At 46.5% G+C, this 18,574-nt stretch overlaps 1 protein-coding gene across 1 annotated transcript; it reads right to left on the minus strand.

Moving 5' to 3' along the window:
- Positions 1 to 14,070: 14,070 nt before the first annotated feature.
- On the minus strand, positions 14,071 to 17,496 carry LOC121970032. The gene is made up of 3 exons (XM_042520425.1): positions 17,020 to 17,496; positions 15,138 to 15,268; positions 14,071 to 15,051 (listed from the first exon to the last, which is right to left on the minus strand). The coding sequence occupies exons 1-3, from the start codon at positions 17,218 to 17,220 to the stop codon at positions 14,397 to 14,399; spliced, it is 987 nt and encodes a 328-aa protein (XP_042376359.1). The 5' UTR covers positions 17,221 to 17,496; the 3' UTR covers positions 14,071 to 14,396.
- Positions 17,497 to 18,574: the final 1,078 nt, after the last annotated feature.

Genomic DNA, 18,574 nt, shown 5'->3' on the forward strand with positions numbered 1-18,574 from the left:
GCTTCGATATCCCCTCCAATCTTGAAATCATCATACCCACAGACTCCGCCCGGCCAAACAAACCGCTGCGCGGATCTTTTTGTGTTTTTCGCGACCAGTTTACAGCTAGTCTGCGCTTTCCCATTCATCCCTTCATCATTAACGTCTGCAATTTTTTCGACGTTCCGCTCGGAAGCCTAGTTCCCAACACTTTCCGTCTTCTATGCGGTGTAGTCGTCCTGTTTAAAATCCATAGCATTCCCCTCCGACCGGAAGTCTTCTACTACTTCTATTACCCTAAACAGTCCGAGCCGGGCACTTACATGTTCCAGGCTTGGCCAGGCTTGGTTTTCTTCAATAAACTTCCTTCTTCCAATAAGCACTGGAAAGAATTTTTCTTCTACATTCACCTTCCCGAGCGGGCTCCCTACCGAACCCAGTGGCAGGTCGGAAATCCTCTTTCCCCAGAACTTAAAAGATTCAAGACCCGACCGGATTATCTTCACGCCGCCAACATGCTCGCCGGCCTGCGACTTGACATCAACAAGTTTCTTCCGGAAGGGGTCATGTACATATTCGTCCTGAGTCCGATCAGAACCCCTCTCCCGAGCGGCTTCGGTAAGAATTTTACTTGGTGAATTCATTTTAATTGCTAACTGATTTTCTCTGTTTTCCTTTGCAGCGAACATCGTCATGGAGTCGGTGATGGCTGGCATCTTGAAGAAGAGGGTGGCGGCGCTCGAGGCCGCGGCAGCCAAAGAAATGGAGACGCTCGGCATCCAACCGGTCGGCTCGCATGAAGGGGAGAGCGGGACTCAGGAAGAGTCGGCCGCTCAGGCCTCTCATTAGAACGTGGCAAGCGGAGCCACCCCCAGTGGAGGACCAACTGACCAATAGGAAGGTTCCGCTCGGGGAGAGGAACAGCCCGGACAAAAGAGGCGCCGAGTGGAGACTCCACTCCGATCGGCCACGTCTGCGGTCCAACCATCCGAGCGGGTTACTGCAACCGCTCGTGGCAAGGCTCCAGAGTGTTGGTGCAACCTTAGGTCAAGGTTGACCTGGTTGACCCGACTCGAGTTGACCTGACTCGAGGTATATTTTGATGTTTGACAAGAATAGAGAAGTTGTATTTTGATGTTTGACGAGGATAGAAAAGTTGTATCTTGATGTTTGACAAGAATAGGAACTTGGGAGTGTGGGTGCAACCTTTGGTCAAGGTTGACCTGGTTGACCCGACTTGAGTTGACCTGATTCGAGAAAAGTCCAAGTATGGAGACTTGGCACGGAAAAGTCTAAGCAGGGAGCTTGGCACGGGAAAAGACCAAGCAGGGAGCTTGGCACGGGGAAAAGTCCAAGTATGGAAGCTTGGCATGGGAAGTCGGAGAGGGCTCGGTAGCTGGTTCTCTGAACTGGATGGAGTCGGAGAGGGCTCGGTAGCTCGTTCTCCGGACTAGGTCAGAGAGGGCTCGGGAGCTTTTTCTCTGGACCGGACGAAGTCGGAGAAGGCTCGGTAGCTCGTTCTCCGGACTAGGTCAGAGAGGGCTCGGGAGCTCGTTCTCTAGACCAAACGTAGAAGTCGGAGAGGGCTCGGTAGCTCGTTCTCCGGACTAGGTCAGAGAGGGCTCGGGAGCTCGTTCTCTGGACCGGACGCGGAAGTCGGAAAGGGCTCGGTAGCTCGTTCTCCGGACTAGGTCAGAGAGGGCTCGGGAGCTCGTTCTCTGGACCGGATGAAGTCGGAGAGGGCTCGGTAGCTCATTCTCCGGACTAAGTCAGAGAGGGCTCGGTAGCTCGTTCTCTGGACCGAACGTGGAAGTCGGAGAGGGCTCAGTAACTCGTTCTCTGGACCGGATGAAGTCGGGGAGGGCTTGGTAGCTCGTTCTCCGGACTAAGTCAGAGAAGGCTCGGTAGCTCGTTCTCTGGACCGAACGTGGAAGTCGGAGAGGGCTCGGTAGCTCGTTCTCCGGACTAGGTCAGAGAGGGCTCGGTAGCTCGTTCTCTAGATCGGGAAGGCTTTAGGGTTTAGGACTGGGAAGCTCTAAGGCATTGGATCGGTCTGGTGACCGATCCAGTGATACTCTGATTGTCTAGATCGGTCTGGTGACCGATCAGTAACCAAACAGAATGTTTCTGTGGGTTAACTGATCGGTCTGCAGACCGATCAGGAAATGATCAGGAGGCAGAAAAAGGGAGGGGGATCGGTCTGTGGACCGATCCACCTATAGCCTGATCGGTCCACAGACCAATCAGGCTTCGAAGCCAACCCTCACAGAGAGTTGGTTGATCGGTCTGGGGACCGATCAGCCTAGGGCCTGATCGGTCCACGGACCGATCAGGGTCCTCCTGGACTGATCAAGTTGGAGCCTAATCGGTCCAGGCATAGCCGTTGCGACACAATGGCTAGATTTCTGTGTTGCTCTTTGTCTTCTTCACAGGTGCAGGATATATATCGAGGTCGAGGGCCTCTACAGTAACTCTTCTTCTTGTTCCTCACTCTTGCGATCTGAGCTTTGCTGAGCTCTCTATTCTTGAAGCTTCGTGTGAGCTTCCCTCGACTGGGTGATCAGCTGCTGTTGACATCGTGAAGTTGCTGCTTCATCGAACTCCAGTCGACGAGAAGGCAAGCAAAGTGTTTTTACATTTATATTGTTCTTGTTTTCTTTCTCTATTGGTTGTACTCCATTTTTACTGTTGCAAGAGAAGTTGTGGCGAGGTTTCTCCACCCAGAAGGAGTTCATATTAGCCGGTTATCCGGGGTCTCATCCACCGACGGATTGATAGGCTTCGTCCACCTTACGGACACGCCGAGGAGTAGGAGTATCATCTCCGAACCTCGTTACATCATCGTGTTTGAGGTTTGATCTTCTCCACTTTCGTTTCTACATTGTATTTCCGCTGCGCTAACCTAAATTGTAGGAAGAAACGATAATTTGAGGTCGGCTATTCACACCCCCCCTCTCTAGCCGTTATCCGAAGGTCCTAACACAGAGGTCGAGGCTATTTCCTCCGACCGGACTCCATCTCAATTGGACGCGCCGGCGGACCCTCTAGAGGCCATTCTAGTCAGCGTCCTTCCGCCCGCTCCTCGTCAAGTCCAACGTTCAACCATTTTATCCCAATTTTCGGCGCCGACGTCCGATCCTTCTCCGGCATCTGCTCAGACAACTCCCGGTCGGCGCTGAACCATCCGAGTCTCCCTTCATCTCCCGACTGAGGAATTAATGTCTGAAGTCGATCGACCAGCAACGCCCGAGCACCTGATTACCATGAAAGGGCCCTTAGCCGAAATGTGGGCCGACGCTCGGGCGCGCGTCGCCCTGATCCCCCTCAGTAATCTGGCCAACAGCCATATGCAACAGGCCACGGGGGTAAGTTTATTTCATATAGTCCGTTACGCATTATTTTCGATCGACTTCTAACACCTTGCTCGTGACATAGATGGGTGGAGGAGATCGCCGTTTGCAGTCGTCTAGCGATGGTGGACGCAGAATTGAGACAACTGAAGGCTGCAAGCGGTTCGTCCGGCTCTCAAGGCCCTTCATATGCCGAGCTGAAGAAAGAGCTTAAAAAGGCTCAGGATTTACTGGCAGCCGAGCAGAAGAAGATAGCCGACCAGACTCACAATCTAGCCGAGCTCGAGCGAGTGAAAAAATTTCTGGATCACAAGATAAGCTTGGCGGCCGAGCGGAAAAACACGGCTATCTCCGACCTGGAGAAAAAGAATGTGGAGGCTCGGGGCCTAGAGAAGAAAGTAAAGGAGCTCATGGACCAACTGGCCAAAGAAAAGGTCTCCCGAACGGACGAGGTGGCAAAGCTCGAGGCGGCTTTACAAGAGCACAAGGCAGCCGTCGATGCTTCCCGAGCGGCCTTTAAAGAATACCAGGAGGCCGAACCAAGCCGAGTCGCTGCCCTGCAACAGAAATACATCCGTTCGGCCGAATTTTCGAAGAAGGTCTGCGAGCGGATGTATACTGCGTTTGACCTTGCTATGACCGCCACGATGACATATTTGAAGTCCAAGGGGCAACTTCCCGAGTCCGCCGTCATCCCGGCCGCAGATCAAGTGGCGCTCCTCGACAACATCCCGAATGACCTCTATGATTACCTAGAGTAGAAGTTTTACATGTAATTCGGTCGTTCGGCCAAAGACACTCCTTTTTTGTAATTTGGCCAGTCGACCGTAGTCTTTTTAATATTCTATCCTTTCGCTTGTTTTGTCCTTTTGCTAATTAATATGTGTGTTGTCCGCTCGCCTCTTAACCCACCTCTCGTAATCGAAAGGTATTTTTATGAAGTATTTTGCGTAACATTTCCGCTCGGACGAATATATTCTGCTTCGACAGAAGAGGTTATTCACTGGATGTTGGTGAAGTACCTTTAGGTACTGGGCCGAGCGGAACACGTAGGTGGTCGAACGATATTGACGGCAAGTACGAGTCCTCTTGATTGCCTTCTTCCGGCCGGAGGCTTTATAGATGTCGGTTCGTCTCTCGACTTTTAACGTCGGAGCTCGACGGTCCTCTGCTCGAAGGATTTATAGACGCCAACTCATCTCTCGATTTTTAACGTCGGAGCTCGACGGTCTTCCGCTCGGAGGGTTTATAGACGCCGGCTCGTCTCTCGATTTTTAACGTCGGAGCTTGACGGTCTTCCGCTCGGAGGGTTTATAGACGCCGGCTCGTCTCTCGATTTTTAACGTCGGAGCTCGACGGTCTTCCGCTCGGAGGGTTTATAGACGCCGGCTCGTCTCTCGATTTTTAATGTCGGAGCTCGACGGTCTTCCGCTCGGAGGGTTTATAGACGCCGGCTCGTCTCTCGATTTTTAACGTCGGAGCTCGACGGTCTTCCGCTCGGAGGGTTTATAGACGCCGACTTGTCTCTCGATTTTTAACGTCGGAGCTCGACGGTCTTCCGCTCGGAGGGTTTATAGACGCCGGCTCGTCTCTCGATTTTTAACGTCGGAGCTCGACGGTCTTCCGCTCGGAGGGTTTATAGACGCCGGCTCGTCTCTCGATTTTTAACGTCGGAGCTTGACGGTCTTCCGCTCGGAGGGTTTATAGACGCCGGCTCATCTCTCAATTTTTAACGTTGGAGCTCGACGGTCTTCCGCTCTGAGGGTTTATAGACGCCCGCTCGTCTCTCGATTTTTAACGTCGGAGCTCGACGGTCTTCCGCTCGGAGGGTTTATAGACGCCGGCTCGTCTCTCGATTTTTAACGTCGGAGCTCGACGACCTTTAAGGCTAATTTTGATACTGCCGTTCGGCTAAGCTATTTGCCATCCTTTCATCATTTCTGCTTCCTGCATTACAAGGACAAAGGCGATCAAAACATATATAAAATTACATCAGCGCACCTCTCACCCAGCACGGTACGGCTGGAGATGATTCGCGCTCCATGGTCGATCTAGCCGCCGTCCGTCTTCATCCTCCAAATAATAAGCACCCGAGCAGAGCTTTTTGATGACTTTGAAGGGGCCCGCCCAAGGAGCCTCCAGCTTGCCTACGTCGCCGACCGGCTTTACTTTCTTCCGGACAAGGTCGCCACCTTGGAATGCCCTAGGGATCACGCGCCGGTTGTAGTTCTGCTTCATTCTTTGCCGGTACGCCATCAGCCGGACGGACGCCTTGGCTCGCTCTTCGTCGACCAAATCCAGCTCCATGTTCCTCCACTCGGCGTTGTCATCATCATAGTTCTTGATCCGGACGGACTCGACGCCGACTTCGACAGGAATAACCGCTTCGCCGCCATACACCAGATGGAAAGGCGTGACGCCCCTTCCTTCCTTTGGGGTTGTTCGGATGGCCCATAGGACGCCCGGCACTTCATCCACCCAGCTTCCTCCAAAATGGTCGAGCCGAGCGCGCAGAATGCGAAGAATTTCTCGGTTGGCTACTTCGGCTTGACCATTGCTTTGGGGGTATGCCATGGACATGAAGTGTTGCTCGATGCCACAGCTTTTACACCAATCTTCGAGCAACTTTCCCGCGAACTGTCGCCCGTTATCGGAAACAAGTCAACGAGGGATGCCGAATCGGCAGATGATGTGTTGCCAAATAAACTTCTTGACCATCTGCTCGGTGATCTTGGCTAGCGGCTCGGCCTCCACCCATTTGGAAAAATAATCGACTGCCACTAGTAGAAATTTCCTCTGCCCGGTCGCCATAGGAAACGGACCCACAATATCCATTCCCCATTGGTCGAACGGACAGGACACGGTAGCTGCCTTCATTTCCTCCGCCGGTCGGTGGGAGAAGTTATGGTACTTTTGGCAAGAAAGGCACGTCGCAACGGTTCGAGCGGCGTCTGCTTGCAAAGTTGGCCAAAAGTATCCGGCCAGCAGGATCTTCTTAACCAGCGATCGTCCGCCCGGATGCCCTCCGCACGATCCTTGATGCACTTCTTGGAGGATGTACACCGCGTCTTCCGAGCTCACGCATTTCAACAGCGGGCGGGAGAAAGCCTTCTTGTAGAGTTGGTCTCCAATAAGCGTGAACCGACCGACTCTCCTCCTTAATTGCTGGGCTGCTTCCCGATCGGATGGTGTTGCCCCCGATCGAAGAAACTCCATGATGGTTGTTCTCCAGTCGCTCGGAAACTCGAGGCCCTCCATCCGATCGACGTGCGCCACCAAAGATACTTGCTCAATTGGCTGCTGGATGACGACCGACGTTATTGAACTTGCGAGTTTGGCTAACTCATTTGCAGCCTGGTTTTCCGCTCGGGGTATCTTCTGGATAATGACTTCTCTGAAATTGGCCTTGAGCTTTTCAAAGGCCTCAGCGTAGAGTTTGAGCCGAGCGTTGTTAATCTCAAAAGTACCAGAGAGCTGCTGAGCAGCCAACTGAGAGTCTGAATGCAGCGTCACTCGTCCGGCTCCCACATGCCGGGCGACTTGAAAGCCGGCTATAAGGGCCTCATACTCTGCTTCATTATATGTAGCTCTATAATCCAGCCGGACGGATAAGTGCATCTTTTCTTCTTGAGGAGAGAGTAATAGTACGCCAATCCCGCTTCCGAGCCGAGTGGATGATCCGTCCACGAATATTTTCCACATGGCTTCGGGTTCTGGCCTTTGCACTTCGGTGATAAAATCTGCCAAGGACTGAGCCTTTATCGCCGAACGGGGCTGGTATTGAATGTTAAATTCGCTCAACTCCATTGTCCATTTGATGAGCCGCCCGGACGCTTCTGGATTTAACAGCACTCTTCCCAATGGGCTATTCGTCCGAACAATGATAGTATGAGCCAAGAAATAGGGACGGAGGCGCCGAGCGGCGAGGACCAAAGCAAAAGCCAGCTTCTCGAGCCTAGTGTAGCGAGATTCAGCATCTTTTAAAATATGGCTTAGAAAATATACAAGTTCTTCTCCGCTCGCCCATACTAGTGCCGAGCCGACTGCCTGCTCAGTTGAAGATAAATAGATACAAAGTGGCTCACCCATGGCTGGCTTGGCTAGCACAGGCAGAGAGTTCAAGTATGTTTTCAGATCTTCGAACGCCCGATCACATTCTTCGTCCCAATGAAACTTAGTGGCTTTACGCAAGATTTTGAAAAAAGGTACGCTCCGGTCAGCAGTCTTGGAGATGAATCTGGACAAAATAGTTATCCGACTGGTCAAGCGCTGCACTTCCCTCAGATTTCTTGGGGGCGGCATATCTTGTAATGCTTTCACTTTGCTGGGATTTGCCTCGATGCCCCGCTCGGTCACTATGTATCCCAAGAAACGCCCGCCTTTTGCTCCGAACAGACACTTCTGAGGGTTCATCCTAACTCCATATTTCCGTAACGTTCGGAAAGTTTCCTCCATGTCTTTAAAGAGGTCGACCGCTCGGACGGACTTGATGAGAATGTCATCCACATATACTTCCAGATTTCGCCCGATCTGCTCCTTGAACACTTTGTTCATCAAGCGCTGATAAGTGGCTCCCGCGTTCTTCAGCCCGAACGGCATCACATTATAGCAGTAGGTGCCGTCGGTTGTAACGAAGCTGACTTTTTCTTGATCTTCTCGGGTGAGCGGCACTTGATAGTAGCCCTGATAAGCGTCGAGCATGCATATCAACTCACAACCGGCTGTGGAGTCCACTAGTTGATCGATCTAGGGCAGAGGATAAAAATCTTTTGGGCACGCCTTGTTAAGATCCCGGAAATCGATGCACACTCTCCATTTGTTCCCCGGCTTGGAGACTAGTACCACGTTCGCCAGCCAGCTCGGGAACTGGACCTCACGTATGTGGCCGGCCTGCAGAAGTTTCTCGACCTCCGCTCAGATGAAGTCCCTTTTTCTCTGCTTCACCGGTCGAGCGTCCGGTCGGACGTGGAGCTCGTGCTGCGCTATACTCGGTGAAATTCCGGGCAGCTCATGCGTCGACCAGATGAAGACATCACAGTTTCTCTGGAGGCATTTGACCACTTCCTCTTTCTGGCTTGCCTCCAGATCGGTCGCAATGAACGTGGTGGCCTCCGATCGGGTCGGGTGAATCTGCACTTCCTCTTTTTCTTCATAAACCAAAGAGGGAGGTTTTTCAGTTATAGCGTCACCTCGATCCGTGGCATCTTCCGAGCGGAATTGGCTTCTGCTTGGACCATCTCGACGTAGCATCGCCGAGCTGCTAATTGATGTCCTCGTACTTCTCCCACTTTGTCTTCAACCGGGAACTTGATTTTCTGGTGGAAGGTGGAGACGGCCGCTCGGAATTCACTGAGAGCCGGTCGTCCCAAGATGACATTGTATGCCGACGGAGAGTCCACCACGACGAAGTTTGCAGTCCGCGTCCTTCTGAGCGGCTCCTCTCCCAGCGAAATAGTCAGTCGGATCTGTCCGACCGGCAGAACTTCATTACCCGTAAACCCGTAGAGGGGGGTTGTCATGGGCAGCAGCTCGGCTCGATCAATTTGTAGTTGATCGAAGGCCTTTTTGAATATGATATTGACCGAGCTTCCTGTGTCAATAAAAATGTAGTGAATAGTGTAGTTGGCTATTACCGCTTTGATGAGGAGAGCATCGTCATGCGGCACTTCGAATCCCTCCAAGTCCTTGGGCCCGAAGCTGATTTCGGGTCCGCTCGCCCATTCCTGGCTGCAGCTGACCGCATGGATCTGGAGCTGCCGGACGCTCGACTTTCTTGCTCGGTTAGAGTCACCTCCGGTCGGCCCACCAGCTATAATGTTGATTTCGCCTCGGGAAGTGTTACTTCTATTTTCTTCTTCCCGAGCGGACGGTCGGGGCCGCTCCCGAGACATCCGGGGATTCTCACGCCTCGGAGTGTGATGTTGCTCAGGAGTCTGTTGTTGTCGCCTGTCGGCTACCATCCGATCGGCTTCACGAGGCCTCTGTCGCCTGTCGGATGATGGCGATCGGCGGTGGCCACCCCGGGGCACGGGGTAGGCAATCAGAGGAAGGCTTCGGCAATCCCTTGTATTGTGCGTGTCGGTCCGATGGAAAGAGCAGAACATAGGGGTCTATACCTTCCTCTTTGGTTTGAGCCGCTCGGCAGCTACTTCTTGTACATGGGACCTAGCCTGGGGGGAGCGGATTGCTTTGGCCCTCGGTCCTCTGGGCGGCTGATGAGCATTGTGCGGCTTCCGCTCGGCAGGAGGAGCCCGCTCAGTGGAAGTTTCCTTTCTTCGTGCCGCTTGGGCTTCCTCCACATTGATGTATTCATTGGCTCGGTGTAACATATGGTCGTAGTCCCGGGGCGGCTTCCGAATGAGCGATCGGAAGAAGTCCCCGTCCACGAGGCCTTGCGTGAAGGCATTCATCATGGTTTCCGAAGTGGCCGTTGGAATATCCATGGCCACCCTGTTGAACCGCTGGATATAGGCTCGGAGTGATTCACGGGCTTCTTGTTTGATGGCAAACAGACTCACACTAGTCTTCTGATAGCGCCTACTGCTTGTAAAGTGGTGAAGGAAGGCCGTGCGGAAGTCCTTGAAACTTGAGATAGATCCGTCCGACAATCTCCGAAACCACCGTTGAGCCGATCCCGAGAGGGTGGTTAGAAAAACTCGACACTTCACCCCATCTGTGTATTGATGAAGGACAGCCGTGTTGTCGAACTTACCCAAATGATCATCCGGGTCGGTAGTTCCATTGTATTCACCGATCGTCGGGGGCACATAGTGCTTTGGCAGAGGGTCTTGTAGAATAGCCTCTGAGAATTGACGGTTGATCCGTTCGGGCGAGGCATCCGCTCGGGGGGCTTTGCCTTTTCTGCTGTCTCGTCTTGGTACTTCATCTGAAGAAGATCCTCGATCACGATTAACTGCTGCAGCTTCAGGAGTGCGGAATAGGGCTCGATGGAATGGAACTGTGGCCGGCGGTGCTTCCGCTCGGCCACCTGATGCTGATGTTGCTTGCTGCTCAATCCGCTCGGCTTGCGACTTTTGTCTTTGTTCCACAAGCTTAGCGGCTCTTGTCTCGATCAAAGCGTCGAGCCCCTCTGTGGAGAGCATCACCGAGTGCGGTCGTCCAGCCTCGTCCATTGCTTCCGATCGGATTCAGGAGCGTTCCCACAGATGGCGCCAAATTGATCCTGTCCGAAAGCTGAATCAATGAACGCTGGGCACGTGGCGTTCTCCGAGTTGCTGACGTAGATCTCCGACCGGTCGTACGGACCTCCGGCGAACCTGCAAAGAAGTCGGGCCGGGAAGGGGTTCCCGGCGACGACCCTCCGACGCTCAAGTCAGGTAAGTGGATAACAAAGAAGTGGCTCCGAATATGCCAGAATGAGTACCTCCGGCGAAGTGTGAGGCCCCTTATATAGAACTGAGAAGGGGCTCACGCACACACCTCGAGGCGACTACGTGTCCTCAGCCCATACCCCCGTATGGGCTTGTCAGAAAAGCTTACCTGACACCATACTGCTACAGTCCGAGCACATCTCTGATGGGACGGCGGCACTCTCTGTCACAAGATCCTGCGTATGGCCTATTCATCGGACATACCCGCTGTCAGAGGATGTTTCTATGCCCTTTGTCTCTTCTTACTCCATGCCGAGTGCCCGGCCGGTCGGAAGTCCCCTCACGTCCGGCAGGTCACAGGTGCCGGTTCACTTGGGAGATTCCCGGTGGTGTGCTCTGTGTAGACTTAGCAGTATTGCTATTTTATGCCTTCGACCGAGCGTGTCGTCCGCTCGGCCATACGATCTTGTTCAACGAGCGCCGGAACCCAGTTAGACACCGGTCGGCCGGCCGGGCGGGCGGTCCACCCTTCTCCGGTCGGCCGGTCGATCCAACCTTTTCTCGGTCATCCTGTCGGTCCATCCTTGTCCGATCGATAACCTGGCCCTTTGACTTCCACGTGGCGTTGACTCCCCAGAACGGGGGTCCCCTGTTCTTATCGCCGAATCAGCATGCTTCACAAGTTCATTCTTGAACTCTTATCTAGACGGAAATATCTGTCCTACAAAAAATTCATGCTGATTTGTTGCCTCTTCAATTGGCCTTTGGAGCAATCAAGAATTTAGAATATATGGATCATCGGCTATTGGGAACTCCTCCTCTAAGTCACTGTACTGTTCTTGAGATATTTTATATTGTTCAATCTGAATATTATTAGCAAAGAATTCTTGTACATCTGTATTGCATTGCATTTCCTCTCCATTTCAGTTATAATACCCTTCCTCCTCACTCCAAGTAGGCTCATAGTAATCAACAAGTGTTGCACACGGGTTCAGAACCTCATCTTCTTGAATACTAGCTTCTTCATTTAGATCAAATGTGAAATTATTGCTTGTATTTCTATTTGTGTTAAGCACACAACTATACTGCGAAGATGATGGAATATTTGTTCTGGATACTTCTCCTACATTAGCTGCATGTCCAATGCTAGAATTTGCATCAAAAGTATTCCATATCTCAAAGAGAATTTCTTCAGTTATATGATCACCCCTGATAAATAAATTACAAACTATTTTAGTAAATATGTAACTACATAATCTATTACTGTAGTTAAATTGTAATTTTGCTCAAACTAGGAAGGGTCTGATGTAAAAGCAAAGTTTTAACCACATAACACTTTATCGATATCAGGCCCAACGTGGGCATGATAACATAGATATCACGCCCAACGTGGACCTGATATCATAGATATCAGGCCCCTTTTGAAGTATATACTTCTTGTAAACTATGACCACCACTTACTAAACCCTAAACCAAAAATAAATAATTTTTAACCTAACTTAACTATCAACATCAGAAACTAACATCACTTAAATTGATTAAGTCTTCTATTACATCATAATTCAGGTGTTGTTGAATATTATTCCCCACACAACCAAAATAAACCATAACAACACTTTTTGCCGCCACCCTTCCCATCAATACTGTCATTTTTATTTACCATCAATACCCTAATTTACAATAAAAAAATCAATACATACATGTCTAAATCTTTAAATGTGTGCTTCTACTAATTTCCCTCTTGCAAGAAGTTTGTCCTTCTCGGCTGACGTTCTTAACTTAATTTGTCCTTGGTCTCCTCTAGCAACTCTTACGCCATTATGCCATAAACCTAACTGGTCTATTGCAATCCCGCCAACCAGCACGAGCAGTAATGACAAGCGCAGGGTTCATATTTCTTTCAAGTTTATAACACCACGCAGAGGGATGGAGGGAGAGAGACGGTGACAAGACGTGCATCCGAACCACAAATTATTTTTCAATTCTATTTTCGGCTTGGATGCTTGGAAAAATGTGTTTGAAAAAGGCGTTTGCCAGGTTAGCTAGAGGGGTAATCTAGGAATAGATTTTGGTAAACTGCGCTTTTTGGTAAATACCAAACGGTGATACGTCTTTTAGTAAATATATTAAATCTAGTACGCCTTTTGGTAAATTGCCGCACAGGATTCTTGACACACTCAAAATTCCAAGGATTTGAATGCTGTTTTTTCCTCTCAAACTTAATAGCTTGGGACCAGCAACAACCGAGATAGCTTTACTAGAACTAGAACTGACTTTGCTTCATTAAAAATTCCCTTTTGACACATTGATTTTGTTGACTGAAGGTGATGTCATCTAGTCTATGTATGTCTGATTCACAGTTGATGATTTATAAAGGCTCGATAAGAATGCGGAGTTGGAGAAGATCTGTCTAAATGTTGCTGTGCCTGATCTTGTTCTTAGAAGTTGTTCTTGTTCTTAGAAATTAGATGTTTGTCTGCATGGAAGGTCCAAGAGACCTTTGCAGTTGAAGGCATAGAAGTTTTCCAGACCCCATTCCCCGGCCGTGAATTTTTGAATATCGACTGAATAAAATGACTAGAAAGGTTACATTTCCCATCCAATGCTATCTCTTGTAGATTCAGATTGTGAAAGGGTTGTTTGACCAACTTGTGTGATGAGTTAAATAAGATGCTGTTGTGGAACATCTTTGGGTTAGAGTTGAGGTTTCACTACAGAAGGCTAGTTGAAAATCTTGCACATTTGCCATAGTGGTATTGCATGCAACTTGACATAGAAAGATATCATGAAAATTGTCTTTGAGGCTCTGAAACTCTGCCCAAAGATAATTCCAAAAATGATTGTTGCCCAATACCATTATCGAATGCAAGGCTTTTTGTGTTAAGGTGTGTAGTTTTTAAGCATCCCAGGGAATGAAGAGGTAGGGATAAGTTCTCTGGTTAGAGTTCCTCCCATGTTAACATGTTGCTTGATTTGTTTTGGTTGCAGATCGAATACCACAACCATGTTTCTATTTAATATTTTAGGCTTCAACTCCAATATTCTCTACACTTCAAGGTAGAGTTGGGGGACAAGAGCAACTTTCAATTTACCAGACATTTACACCGCATTGATCCTTATTGACGATGGGTTGCTAGTCTTCCATGCAGGCGTCAAGGCAGGTGAAAATGAGACTCATTTTAACATTAAGATCGTCTCGCCCAAGTTTGATAGCCAGAACCTAGTAAAGCGTCACCGAATGGTATATGAACTTTTAGGCGATGAACTGAAATCTGGCCTTCATGCTATCTCCATTGTTGCCAAAACTCCACAGGAGACTAGCCCAGCAAATGTCTAATTTCTTGATATACTTCTAAGGTGATAGATACAAGTTCAAATATCCTTGTCTTATGAAATACATATTTTACATTATGATTAACTCTTTTTGTACTTGCATCACAATTGTGGAGATCTTTTCTCTCTCTCTCTCTCTCTCTTTTTCTTTTGGTTAAAGATCTTGATTGCTATGGTGCCATAAACATATCCGTGATTTAAGTTGCAGCCATTTTTTCCCTTCTGTTTTTTCCTGCATTGCCAATTTACTTTACTGGAGTAGAACCTAAAGTGGGAGGAGGAATGAAAGGGGGAAGACAATTAAAAAAATGAAACTTCCTTGAATAATGAACTCTTTCTGAACCACTGCATAAAGAAAGTTGTTTGATACTCGTAAGACGAAGTAGCCATGATCCACGGGTGCTTAATCCAGAGCAGCTTTGTACCTCCTGGCACCCAAGGACTTGGGGAAACCATCTAAGAGTGGCCTAGGAAGAGCGTCTGGTTTCGAATTCCACATCCCCCCAGACCACATTGAAGAACTATTTTCAGAATCTGTCGAGAGCAAACATGCGGTGCTGGATGATTTCCTCACATAAAAATGTTCTTCAGTCTTGGCACTGTCATTGATCGCAGCCTTCGTTCTCGGTGTTATACATTTTCCTATTCTTCCTGGGAATCCACTATTGCCTTCCTCCTTCAGCAACACTTCCGGGCAAAGGAAACTCGGGCGTACATCACACCTTTGCCGCCTCCGAACTGACAGATCGGCCTCACCATTTTCTGCACCTTCTACATTTGTGTTTCCCTCCCCACTCCCTGTCGAGAATTCATGCATGAGACTTCTGGACTTCCTGTGCCTGCTTGGAGGTGTACCAAAACTTGGCGACCCTTCATCATCTGTTTTACAGAAAATCCTTTCTGCGTTCCCAGGCCTTCGTTTAACAGGACTGAGACCGTAATATCCTTGTAATCTAGTCATGGCTGGAGACACTTTGCATGGAGCATTACTTAAATTGAATGCCTCAATCAGTTCTTGCACATCACTATGACGACGAAGATGAGATGAAGAATGATCTCTGCAATAGGTAAAATAATAGAGCGAGTGATAATTTGTATGAGATGAAGAATGATCTCATGCCATTAAAAAAGGGTTCATAAATACCTATTCTCTACTGAACCATCAGATAGAACAGGAGACGCTGGATGCCTCCCTGGTTGGGGGATCTGCAATGACTTATGAGCAAACATCTGAAGGTCTGTCACTAATCCATTCAATCTTTTGATGTCTGAAACCTAAGTAATCACATACACAAAGGGTAGCATTTCAGACAAGATAATTCACAACAAATGTTTATTTCCTACAATGTTTAATGGGTAAAAATGGCAGCCCTTATTTTTGAAATCATTAAAAAGGAGTCTCATTTTAATTTTTTACCAAAGGATATTCCATTTCTATATACAATTACTCAATTACCTTCAACTATACTATTCATATTATGATCTCTCACGTGTTCTCTCGGGACGGTGCGGTGATTGAGAAATGGAGTGTTGCCACATAAGGTTTTGGGGTCGAAATTCAACGCTTTCGAGCATCCCTTCCCCCATGTCTTGGCCATCTGCACTAATGGCAATAGTCACCCGCAATTTACCTTCTCCGTGTTGCCCTAAGAATAGGTTGACGGGGGCGCTGAGACGAGCGAATCACCTTTTGCCACATATTATTATCTCTCACTTATATTTATCGCCTAAATCTTGAATTTGGTTTGTATTACAGTAGTTATGAACTCATAGCTACTATATAGTTGTAGCAGTTACGATTTCATAATTGTTACAATTAAACTGTTACATAATTGTAGCAGTTATGGTTTCATAACTGTTACAACTGAATTGTCATATAGTTGTAGATGTTATAACGTGAATATTAGATAAGTTTTGAGATGTCATAATTTTTTACTTGAGTTGAATCATGATACACACAATATATCAAATCAACACAATTATTAATGGGTATAATCTATAATGACTCAATCTTAAGCCAAAAAAATGTGGTTTAAAGCTGAGGTTTCAAAGAATTTAGTCTCTTTATTAAAGTTATTTTCCGTGTTGTAATAGCTACAATATTGTAGCTGTTACAACTAGAGCTGTAAATAAACTAAGTATTCGTGAACAAGCTTGGTGTTCGGCTTGATAAAAACTTGTTTATATTCGTTCAATATACATAAGATTAATTAAACAAACAAGCTGGAACCGCTCATTAAACTAAACAAACAAGCTGGAACATATATGTATTCAGCTCGTTAATGTTCGTGAACAATGTTCATGAACCATATTCATTAATAAAACTCTTTTCAATATACTAAATAAATAATAAAATAAAATAAATAAATAAGTTTAAATTATCAAGCCCACCAATTAAACTACTAAAATTTTCAAACAATCAAACAAGCTTGAATTGAGAGCTTGATAATATCTAAACGAATCAAGCTCGAACTAAGCTCAAACCAAGCTCAAGCCAAACTTGAATTGAGAGCTCGATAACATCTAAACAAGCCAAGCTCAAGACAAGCTTCAAACAAGCTCAAGCTCATAAAAAATAAATTAAACCAAGCTTGAATAATCATTTCAAAGGCTTGATTCATTTTAAGCTCGGTTCGGCTCGATTACCTTATCAAACATGCTTGAACACCTCAAAGCTCGGCTAGACTCGTTTACGGCTCTAGTTACAACTATAAGTTATAAATATTATAGTTATAGTAGTTACGAAATCGAAACTACTATAACATATGTAATAACTACGAAAACGTAGTTGTTACAATACGCCTGATCGATTCAAAATTTAGGCAGAATAATAATAGAAATAATGTAATAATATCAAATAGAATCGGACAGTTATATTATTTTACAAGACGGTGGGACGTTTTTGACGATTTGAGAAAGACATAGAGGTGCTCCCGTACTTTTGCCCATGTTTTATTGCATTCTCAACAAATTGTAAAGATGATGAGGTTTATTTTCAATTGTCTAAGAAGGCCTTGATTAATTACCTCGACTCCGTACTTGATGGCGACCCCAGCGAGAGTGTCCATTTGAGAAACGCGGTGGCGGATAGAACTCGGCGAAGATGGCAGGGACGATGGATGTAAACGCGACAAGAACGCAGGGGCCGTCGCGACGTCATCAATCTCTGCGACTTGGATGCTGCGGCCTCGGAAGGAGCCATTATTGGACAACAAATCACTATCCATCGCCGTATCCAACGTCAATGATCTAAATCCATCTTTCCTTGATTCCTTCCTCCCGCACAAACCACAAAATTTCTTCTTCTTCTTCTTCTTCTTTTTTTTCAGAAAAATGGGAACTTTCTCCGAGAAGAAACTTCAAACTCCTTGGTGCTCGCTTCCACGAGTTTGGATCGATCAATCGAATTCGCGGCAGATTTGTGAATTGGTAGCTTGTCGCGCGCGATGAATCCCTAAATCCGGCGAGAAATGCGAAAGGGAGTAGGAGGAGAGAGTGAAAGATCGGTGGAGGTTAAAGAAAGCGTATAATAATACTACGTAATGTAACGCGGATTGAAAGCCTGAAACACTTCAATTATAACCGTCGAAACCTTCGGCTCTGGTTCATTACGCCTATAATTATGATAATCTAGTTATTAACATTAGCTGGCTTAGCTAGTTAGTAACTAATTCAGATTAATTAGGAATTATATTTTAGTGACTAATATTTTGTATTTATATAATATTGGGTGAAAATGAAAAGTGCACTCAGCTTTTTTCTAAATTATTCTTAAAAAAAAATCTCAACCCAAGTTGAGTAGGAGAATATATTTTAATTTTATAAAATAAAAAAAAAACCCGTTGTTTATCTTTTAGTTCATATGAAAGTGAAACTTATAAAGAATTTAACAGTATTAAAAATATGCCAATAAAAATTTAGATTGCTATAAAATATTTAACACAATAAAAAAAAGTTACAAGTATAAAAATAATGAACTAAATATTCACGACGAAGTTTGATATTTAGATCGGTAAAAATTAACTTACGTTCGCTTAATATATGCAAATCCAATTAAATAAATAAATTTAAACAACTTATTAACTTAAATGAACAACTTTTATATATATATATATATATATATATATATATTCAACGAATATCCAAAATAAAATTTGTAATTATTAACAAAAACTTATCAAATTTATAAATAAACTTGTACATAACTAAAAAGGTTCAAACAATACCAACAACAATAACAATTAAATCTTATCTTACTAAATGAGGTCGGTTAGATGGACTTTTTTATGTCATTAGACTCTGTCTCCTACTATATTATTATCTATATTTAAATAAATTTTATATTATTTATTATCACTAATCAAGTTTTTTTTGTCTTCCTCTTTCTCGTTTGATGTGTGTATTTGTCATAGTTTTATTCGCCTAACTAGAGCATTTATTAGTTGTCTAAGTATATATTTGTACCATCTTAAATGTGTCCATTGAAGTTTTCCTTCAATAAATACAACTCTTACTTTCTCTCTCAGACTCTCATCTTTTATCCTATTGATCCTCGTATATTCACACATCCACCTTAACATC

This window comes from Zingiber officinale, chromosome 1B (assembly GCF_018446385.1).
Source record: "Zingiber officinale cultivar Zhangliang chromosome 1B, Zo_v1.1, whole genome shotgun sequence".
Classification (NCBI taxonomy): Eukaryota; Viridiplantae; Streptophyta; class Magnoliopsida; order Zingiberales; family Zingiberaceae; genus Zingiber; species Zingiber officinale.

Excerpts from the sequence above, each read along its gene's own strand:
- LOC121970032 (XM_042520425.1), bottom strand. The coding sequence starts at position 17,220 with ATGGATAGTGATTTGTTGTCCAATAATGGCTCCTTCCGAGGCCGCAGC. Across the intron at positions 15,269-17,019 it reads CCATCAAGTACGGAGTCGAG|GTTTCAGACATCAAAAGATT; the intron begins GTAATTAATCAA and ends GTGATTACTTAG. Across the intron at positions 15,052-15,137 it reads GATGGTTCAGTAGAGAATAG|AGATCATTCTTCATCTCATC; the intron begins GTATTTATGAAC and ends TACCTATTGCAG.